The sequence below is a fragment of the Meles meles genome, chromosome 19 (genome assembly GCF_922984935.1).
Source record: "Meles meles chromosome 19, mMelMel3.1 paternal haplotype, whole genome shotgun sequence".
NCBI classification, from domain to species: Eukaryota; Metazoa; Chordata; class Mammalia; order Carnivora; family Mustelidae; genus Meles; species Meles meles.
Window position 1 is genome coordinate 10,935,180 of NC_060084.1, and position 10,294 is coordinate 10,945,473.

The 10,294-nt window shown below is 38.1% G+C and overlaps 1 protein-coding gene across 1 annotated transcript; it reads left to right on the forward strand.

Moving 5' to 3' along the window:
• The first annotated feature begins 1,483 nt into the window (after positions 1-1,483).
• Positions 1,484-1,811, forward strand: LOC123931766 (guanine nucleotide-binding protein G(I)/G(S)/G(O) subunit gamma-5-like). Its single transcript, XM_045989295.1, has one exon. The coding sequence runs from the start codon at positions 1,562-1,564 to the stop codon at positions 1,766-1,768; it is 207 nt and encodes a 68-aa protein (XP_045845251.1). The 5' UTR covers positions 1,484-1,561; the 3' UTR covers positions 1,769-1,811.
• Positions 1,812-10,294: the final 8,483 nt, after the last annotated feature.

Below are 10,294 nucleotides of genomic sequence, written 5' to 3' on the forward strand. Positions count from 1 at the left end.
TAACTTAAAGGTGAACCAGTGAAAAATTCAACTCACTAAATTTATTTCTCACAAATTGACTCTTTCCTATCATCATCCATTTTCAATCCTTGTCTTCAAATAAGAGCTATTTCTTGCTTATTGTAGTGAAATGTCATCAGACCACATTTAACAAGAATAATTCTGTTTAAAAACTAAATGTGAAAACAGAAAACCACCTTTATGTTCAAATGCTGTCTTTCATTCTACTCCTAGACTTTCATTCTAAGCATGAGAGTTAATGATTTTTCTAAAATCCATGTCATTAAGATCAATAAAGGACAACTATTTCCTACATATAAACATCTATTTTAAGAAGTCTTATATGTGGGTTTTGTGCCATACACAACTTTTAAAATTCATCTTGTCTCCCTTTCTCTACCTTCTCCCAGATTAGAAAAATGTAAACTAAATAATCATATTAGATATAATCAGTGACATCAAAGAACATATTCAAGAATGGAAGTCATGACATAATGGCTTCATCATTTTAAAAGATATTTTATATTTTACAAAAATACCATAAATTATGTAGTACTACTCCACACAGGTGGTGTGAGTAAAAACTACTGCTGATTTACTACTGGATATTTACCCTAAAGATACAAATGTAGTGATCCAAAGGGGCACATGCACCTGAATGTTTACAGCAGCAATGTCCACAATAGCCAAACTATGGAAAGAACCTAGACGTCCATCAACAGACGAATGGATAAAGAAGATGTGGTATATATATATACACATACACACACACAATGGAATACTATGCAGCCTTCAAAGAAAAGAAATTTTGCCATTTGCAACGACGTGGATGGAACTAGAGGATATTATGCTGAGGGAAATTAGTCAGAGAAAGACAATTACAAAGACAAAGACAATCCCTGATATGAGGAATTTGAGAGGCAGCGTGGGGGGTTTAGAGGTGGGAAGGAAAAAATGAAACAAGATGGAATCGGGAGAGAGACAAACCATAAGAAACTCTTAATCTCACAAAACAGACTGAGGGTTGCTCGGGGGGTGGTTAGGGAGAAGGTGGTTGGGTTATGTACACTGGGGAGGGTAAGTGCTATGGTGAGTGCTGTGAAATGTGTAAGCCTGACGATTCACAGACCTGTACCTCTGGGGCAAATAATACATTATCTGTTAATAAAAATAATAATAAAAAACTACTGCTGATTTAGAAGACACTGTTGGATACTGAGGCTGACTTAATGACCATATTTTTTTCAAAGGAATGAAAACAAAGTTTGCTGCCATAGATAAAACAAATTATCAAGACTTAGATTCTCATAAAGGCAGAATTAAATTACTTAATTTCCTTCATAAACAGTGACAATAAAAATAGTGTTTGGTGTCCTTTTCCCATCTCCCCCTAAAGGAAATTTTTTCGTGACTAACTCTCCGGAAGTCACACTTGTGGAAACTTAAGAGACAAAGTTCCGAGCCCCGCCCCCCGCCGCGCTGTCCCACCGTCTGGCCCCGCGGACCCACGAACCGACAGATCCACGCACGCACGAAAATCTGCCCCGCTCTTGGGAGCGCCATGTCTGGTTCCTCCAGCGTTGCCGCTATGAAGAAAGTGGTTCAACAGCTCAGGCTGGAAGCCGGGCTCAACGGCGTGAAGGTTTCCCAGGCAGCTGCAGATTTGAAACAATTCTGTCTGCAGAATGCTCAACACGACCCCCTGCTAACTGGTGTATCTTCAAGTACGAATCCATTCAGACCCCAGAAAGTCTGTTCCTTTTTGTAGTAAAATGAATCTTTGGATGGTTTTCTAGACCACTTTTCATGAACCAGTGACTATTCAAAGGAGAACTAGTCACCACTTTGATTTGGATAAACTCTAATGAGAAAGGAAAGAGTCTGAGAAAGCCCACATTGCCTTTCATATAATTATCTTTATATATTAGTTTAATAAATATGTGCTATTTCAGGCTTTCTTAAAAAGATTATTAATTCTTAAAGGTTATTTCAATATAATTCAATATAAGTAAGAGTCTTTAACATATTATTGGATTGCCCATAGATGACCTTCAAAGATCACTGATTTCCTTGTTATGGAATTCATTTAACAGGTACTGATCACTCATTTTCTGGTTGTTTATAGAAATATTTGTAGACCTGATCTAAGCTGGACTAAACAATCCATAAAGCCTCATTCAGATCCAAGGTTCTAGGCTCTCGTGTTATCAATAAAAGTTTATCTTTATAAGTATCTATGTTCCTGATTATTTTTGAAGAAATTACTTTTGAAGAAATTATGAGAAATTATCTTAAAGAAATAACACTGGTTTCTCTGGGGTAAAAGTTTAGAGGAAGTTAATTTATTTTACATTGTTCCTGGTCTAATCTGATCTCACTTTAATTTAAAATTAACTCAATCTATTTGGATATGTGGTGCTCAGTGAAATAGAAACAATTACCTAAGTCATGTGTAAATGCAAGATTTGCCAAACTCCAACTCATGGTTCTCTTTCAAGATACCTGACCTTTTAGAATAGTGTTCACCAGAAGGATTTCTGACTGACAAAGTCTACTTTTAAAAGCATTACCTGACATCACAAACATCAATTTAAAGCATTTACCATTTAAAGCATTACATAGTCTTACAAACATAGAGAGTCAACACTCTCACTATTACATTTTAAGAATATTATAACATAACTATTGAGGGATATTAGTGCCCTGATACTTATCTTCTTCAAAAAAAAAAGTGAATAAATGTTCAGTAGTTGGAGACTTTTAGATGATTTTTATATTCATTATATGAATAAAGGTACTTAGTGAAAAAGTGAAATTTCATTAAAAATTTACAGTGAACAACAGCTGTCTCCTACTTCAGCCATATTTATGAACTGTGGTGTAGGTCAAGTCATTTGACCTATTTCTGCTCTACTTTCTTTGTCAGATAAATGAAGATATTAAGAAGATGCTACCTCGTAGAATCGTTGTGAACAGATGTGTAAAACAATATGCACAATGCGTGTAACACAGTAAACACAAAATAAATGTTAGTCATTATTATTATGAACCCATCTTTCCCTGTCCTAATTTTTGTGGAAGCCACCCTCAATCTTTCCCCTGGCATTTACCTCCACATTTTATTTTATTTTTATATTTTTTATTTTATTTATTTGACAGAGAGAGAGGTCACAAGTAGGCAGAGAGGCACTCAGAGAGATGGGGAGAAACAGGCTCCCCACTGAGAAGAGAGCCCGATGCGGGGCTCGATCCCAGGACCCTGAGCTCATGACCTGAGCCGAAGGCAGAGGCTTAAACCACTGAGCCACCCAGGCGCCCCTACCTCCACATTTTAAAAAAGTGATATATTTGTGTCCATTATTTACTTGCTTTGGACTCCAATAGATGATAACTTTGTGCATCCTCACCAAACCCTAATGCCCCCCCAAACTACCCAAAGTTGCTATTTTATAGTTTTGATTAATACAAGATTCATCCATGTTTACAGTCTCATTACATCAGTTAGGAATTTCAGACACAAGTAATAGTAAAAGCAACAACAGTGATTTGAACAAGCAGACGTTCTCCTTCTATCTAACAGTAATTTTGGAGATACATTGCTACTGTTGTTCCCTGCTGTCCCCAGTATCTCGCTTTGTATTTTTACAGTTGTCAAATCACATTGCCTGATGGCTGACTCTGCTCCAGGCAACGGGACCACCTTCAAAAGCAGGAAGCAGAGGCTGGCCAGGGTGGCAAAATCCTTTCATCTCTTGTGGACCGCTCTTATTAGGAAAAGAAATAACTTGCTAAAAAGTTACCCAGTACAATTTCTCCTGCATCTCATTGACCAACACTGAATCCTATGGTGGCTCCTGACTTTAAGGCAGGCTGGAGCAGTTAGGATCTTACACACACACACACACACACACACACACACACACACACACACGTGTCACTGTGTTAATTGTCCTGGATTAAAGGGTCCCAAACTTTCTGAGTTCACCGCTCCACTGGCATTTCTGTGATTATTTTCACAGTGCCCCTAGGCAAAAGAAATGTCAATAATTCTCCCCTTTTATGTGGTTGGGACCAAACAATGTAATATATATTCATATCCCTTACAACTTAGTAGCTGTTTGAGTAAATACCATATACCAATTGTAAAATAATAATATTTAATTAAAGGAAGTGTGAGCCTGTTGGGCACTGTATGGCTTCTCAAATTTTAAAATCATATTAGACACTAACACCCTCTTTTCTGTTCCACATTGATTTCCATGCAGTACATTCTATCTATCACAGAAATCACTCCAAAACCTGCTTCGCAAAGATATGACATCCTAAAAATGAAGGTAGTCAGAACTAAGAATGAAACCAGGAACTGCCTCGAGTTAGCTCAAGAACTAAACTCCTGGGGCACCTGGGTGGCTCAGTGGGTTAAAGCCTCTGCCTTCAGCCCAGGTCATGGTCCCAGGGTCCTGGGATCGAGCCCCATATCGGTCCCTCTGCGCAGCAGGGAGCTTGCTTCCTCCTCTCTCTCTCTGCCTACTTGTGATCTCTCTCTCTGTCTGTCAAATAAATAAATAAAAATCTTAAAAAAAAAAAAAAGAACTAAACTCCTGTCACATTGGAAGAGGGCTGACTACCTCTACGTACAGAGCGGAGAAGGATTTCCTTTGGAACAAGTCTCTGTCAACAGAATGTTAGCCCGTTTTTTCTCATTTCAGCTCAGTGTCTGATCCCCACGAAGGGGTACTAGAAACCCCTGAGCACTGAGCTTCTAAAGGTTCCGCCGGGGCTAATGGTTGGACTGCTCATCTATATAAGGCTTCAGGTTCAGAATTACTCTGCGTTCTTGGTTACCTTTCTTCCATTGCCTTCTGATTCCCAATAAATGTACTGGTATCTTTGATCAATGGTGGACCCTCAGAACTTTTTATTTTCCATATGTGTTGATTATTTTTAAAAACTGTATTCCTATCAGTGCAATGGAGTTTGAGAAAGGAAAAAAATAGAATGGTTGATGCAATATTTTCTTTTCTTTTTTTTGTTCAAGATTTTTTTTTTTCTTTTTTTTGACAGACAGAGATCACAAGTAGGCAGAGAGGCAGACGGGGGTGGGAGAAGCAGGCTCCCTGCTGAGCAGAGAGCCTGATTCAGGGCTCAATCCCAAGACCCTGAGATCGTGACCTGAGCCAAAGGCAGAGGCTTAACCCACTGAGCCACCCAGGTGCCCCTGATGCAATATTTTCAACGAAGCAGTCCAGGGTTTATTCCGAAAATGACTCAACCTTGGTAGGATGTGATGAAAGTAGAGAATTCCAGCTGTGCTATTATCAGATAACACATGGTCAGCCGCCACCTATACCCAATACTATGAGAGAGTATGTATTCTGGCCATCACAAAACTCCCGTTACTGCCCAGGTATCTAATATTTCAGGATGTTCTAATATTCACCTGTTCACCACACCTCTCCACACCAACAATGCCCTAGTTAAGTGCAGGTCTAAAACAAGTCACCTCCTATTTCAAATACCCATCTGTTCTTTCACAGTGACTTAGCCTGCACATGGCTGCAGAATGAAAGTAAGTTTTCAGCCAGATATTAATTCCAGGTAATTGGCTATGGGTAATAGATCTGAATGTAGGTTTTATCAATTTCCAATTCAGCAAATTTGTGCATTATAAAAAAGAGTCTTTCAAAAATACCTACTTTCTTATCTTGGTGTCTATTGTGTATTTCTGGATAACATTTTTGAAGACAAAGGTATTTTATTTCTATTAAGGAATAAGATATGTTAAGGAAGAAAATAATATATACACAGATTTAGTTATAGATTAAATTTTATCAGATTCAAAATTTCCTAAATCATTTCCCCTACTCAGTTCCCTGAATGACTATACAATGTTGTTTCTTTGAAAGTTTTCATGCCAGGAATCTTCACATTTGTATACATGTAACCAGGTCTCATGGTTGAGCCTAGGATCAAAGTTGGTAGTTACAACTTTATCTATTTTACATGAAAATGTTCATAAACAGTAGTTTCCCTTTTATCTTTACACAGGGCCTGTGTTAAGTTCAGAATTTATAAAGCAAGAAAATGCCTTAAATCTATCTGTCTCTTCATTTCCCATGTCATGCTGGCAGGTAGGTTATGCAGACTCACATACGCACTTGGTCATCAGCACTTGTGGTAAATAAACTTTCTGAATTTATCAGCTTCAAAAGACCTGCATTGTTAGTATTTAAAATGAGAAGTTTTCAGACATGACAAGGCAAAAAAAAAAAAAAAAAAAAAGATGGCTGGATTTTATTTTTATTGGAAAAGTCTGGCATTGGAATTTTTTTAAAAGATTTATTTATTTATTTATTTGAGAGAGAGAGATCACAAGTAGGCAGAGAGGCAGGCAGAGAGAGAGGGGGAAGCAGGGTCCCTGCTGAGCAGAGAGCCCGATGCGGGGCTTGATCCCAGGACCCTAAAATCATGACCTGAGCCCAAGGCAGAGGCTTTAACCCACTGAGCCACCCAGGCACCCCTGGCATTGTAATTTTTTTAAGATTTTATTTATGGGGTGCCTGGGTGGCCCAGGGTCCTGGGACTGAGCCCCATGCGTGGCTCTCTGCTCAGCGGGAAGCCTGCTTCTCTCTCTCCCTGCCTCTCTGCCTGCTCATGCTCAGTCTCTTGCTCTCTCTCTCTCTCTCTGTATCTCTGTATCAAATAAATAAATAAAATATTTTTAATACCAAAGAATAACTATAATTCAGACTATATATATATATATATATATATATATAAAACCATTTCTACAGGCTAGAGAAAGCTCAGCACATTAGGAAGGTAGTATCAGCTTAAGTTTTCAAATTATCATGAAAATACATAATAAAATCTTTTAAAATTTTTTCATTAATTTAGAGAGTGAGAGCAAGCAGGGGAGGGGCATAGGGAGGGAAGAGAGAGAATCTCAAGCTGAATCCGTGCTGAGTACAGGGTCCAATGGAGGGCTCAAGCTCACCACCCTGAAATCAGGACCTGAACCTAAAATCAAAAATTGGACACTCAACATATTGAGCCACCCAGGCGCCCTAGTCATTGGATCTTATTCTTAAGGCTTCCTTTCAAACTATATTTATTCTCTGGAGATAGCAGTTCATGTTAAAAAATAAGTTTTGGATTGAGTAGCTCTGAGGGTGTCATGCATAGGTTTTTAAACAACCTAAAATATTGTCTCTCTCTCTTACACACATGCACACACACAGCAGAGTTGTTTTGCAAATCTTCCCAACGAAAGCAGGGCTACACTGTGTGAAAAAGTTCTTGGTAGTTTACTGAGTTGTCCCAAAATCCTGTATAATATTTTCATTTTTTAACATGCATATTAACACTCAGATTATTTTATTACTCCGTACATCGCACTTTCCATACTGATTCACCTCCTGCCTGAGGTTGTAAATTTTGGGGAGGCACAGACCATGATTTTCCTTAGTAAATAAAACTACAACATCTGCACATTACTAAAACTGTAGTAAACCCTTAAGAAATATATGCAAAAATATTTTTTTCAAAATAAGAGATCTTGTTGCAAGCACAAGAAACTGGTACTAGCCACCATATATATGTACACAAAAAGGAAATACAGTGGAAAGATAATGCCAGTTCTTGGGGTTCTCAAGGACTCAAGTTAGAAATTGCACTGAAGCCAAGGCAGTCCTGAGGAGCCAAGAGTTAGGAGCCAGCCATCCCCTGGTCTTTTGCCAGAGCCTGGCCTGAGTGGTGAGCAAATAACCAGCCAAATTTCAGGTGCGTGCCGACATGCTGGGTACCAGGGAATCGAGAAGGGAGCTGCGGTCCCCTAGCTTCCATATTGGGAAGGGCTCTGTTTCTCACCAGTCAACCTTTAGGGGAATCCCCCAATCCCCAGAATGGGGGTAAATCTTGAGCAGACAAAAAAATATAATTTGATTGCCTACTAACCTCACACGTGCCTTATCCTATCTTATATTTCCGGTCAAGAATGTTCCTTTGAAAGTAATGAAACGCATTTTTTACAAATAAAATTGTACATATTTGTCCTCCAAAGAAAGCAAGATCTCAGTCCAGGATCACTGGATCATCCATTTCTCCCATAAAATCATTGTCTGGTCGCCATTGTTTCCATCATTAGCATGCTACCAACGTACACAAGTTCATTAAGTTTTCCATAAAGGATGATTCATGTATCTTAGGTTTCCTCTCTATTTGCTAGCTGTTTATAGAAATCTAGATTTCTTAGTTTATCTGTGCTTAAACTATCTCAATTTTTTAACTCCAAGACATCCAGCAGTTGATGTGGGAGGTACCATCCTATATCAAATTGTTTTTGCTAAATATGTCTTCTAATAAAAACCCCATTTTGTTACTTTTTTTTTGCAATGAGAGAATAAGGGCTTCCATTTGTCTCTGCATTGTCTTCCAAAGACAGACTCCACAGCAAAGGTAAACATAGTTTTTTTATCAGTTTAGTTCCAAAAGAGTAGTTCATAAAGCAACACTTAATAACTGGCAACTCGGCTCTTGTATTATTCTTAAATTCTGACTAGTTTTAATGCAACCAGAGTGAATTTATTTAGGAAAGAATGAGCTCCATTTTCTTATTCTTAATTGCACTTTCAATACTGTACCATTCTTTACGGACATGAATTTACAGGCCCTCAGCATTGAGAAAATGATGAGCTGGACCAGAAAGCACTTTATAAAACAGAACTTTTATAATTTCTCCAGAAACTCCCCCGTCTAGAAGATGCTCAAGTTCACAACATCATAGTTACAGTTCCTTAGGACATAAATAATCTTTCTAAATAATTACTTAAACAGAAAGAAAATCAAAATTTTAAAACAGTTTAAAAAATTTAAATCCTGTTAAAGAAGCCTAACTTTATTTTTTTTTAATTTTTATTTATTTTTTAAATTCCTTTTCAGTATTCCAGAATTCATTGTGTATGCACCACACCCAGTGCTCCATGCAATACTGTAAATGGTACAACAGTAGATTTAAGAATTTTATAAATAATAAACATGAACATTTTAAAGTGAATTTATTTCTATAAAAGCCTTAGGTTAACTTAAAGTCTATTTAGAATCCATTCTGATGAGGGGTGCCTGAGTGGTTCAGTGGGTTAAAGCCTCTGCCTTCAGTCTAGGTCATGATCTCAGGGTCCTGGGACTGAGCCCCACATAGGGTTCTCTGCTCAGCGGGGAGCCTGCTTCCCCCTCTCTCTCTGCCTGCCTCTCTGCCTACTTGTGATCTCTATCTGTCAAATAAAATCTTAAAAGAAAAAAAAAAAGAATCCATTCTGATGAGCAGAATTTTTTTAAATAGTTCTACTTGTACAAATTTTAAATTTTGAGTGACCATCCAATTCTTTTTGATGATGTATATTTCAGCAGACTTACGTGCAGAATGAGAATACTAGAGTTATTGTAAAGACTGAAGGAAGTAATGCGTGCAAAGGTATCAACATAAGTAATAATAGTACTTATAGTCCACTTACTGCCTATGGGAATAAATCTGCTTTACTTTGAGATATTTAATCCAAAAATCTTGACATATACTGTGGCTTCTGGAATGACCTCTAGAATGCAAGATTTTAGATTTTAATAGCACATGTTCAAAAAACTGTGCTAATGCAACATCACAAAAGTATTCTTAAAGTTATGCCAAACTGAGTGATATGCTTCTTGCTTATACACAGCTATCAGAGCAAGCGCTTTATGAGTTTGAACATATGGGGAAATTTAGCAAATGAACTTTTTATCTTAAAAGTTAATAGATTCTCCACATGTAGCAATACATTAGCGAAGCTATTATCTGGGAGAGATTAAAGAATAAAGACACAAATAGATGGAACGTGTGTGCACACGTGCGTGGCTGTGTGCATGTGCGTGCGTGTATGCGCGCGCACACACGTGGGGAGGGAAGGGAGAAAGAGAGAAGGTGGGGAGGGGTATTCTCAGAAAACGCACATAGGGACAAGCTGCAGGGGGTGTGAAAAAGTAACATGAGGTTCCTCAACGTTGATTTAGTCCAGTTGTTCTCAAACTTCATTTTGGCTCATTATAACCACCTGAAGCATTTGTTAAAACACAGATTGTGGGACACAACCCCAAGATTCTGACTGGTAGGTTTTAGTGCGGCTCCAAATATTGCATTTCTAACAAGTTCCCAGGTGATGTTGCTGCTGCTGGTCAGGGGACCCTACTTTGAGAAACACAGGTCTAGTTCATAAAATAGACTGATGGCCTATTGCTTTGTTCTTCTGCTTGAGAAGAAATC

What these genes read in the sequence shown, in the direction of transcription:
- LOC123931766 (XM_045989295.1), top strand. Translation starts at nt 1,562, where the DNA reads ATGTCTGGTTCCTCCAGCGTTGCCGCTATGAAGAAAGTGGTTCAACAG.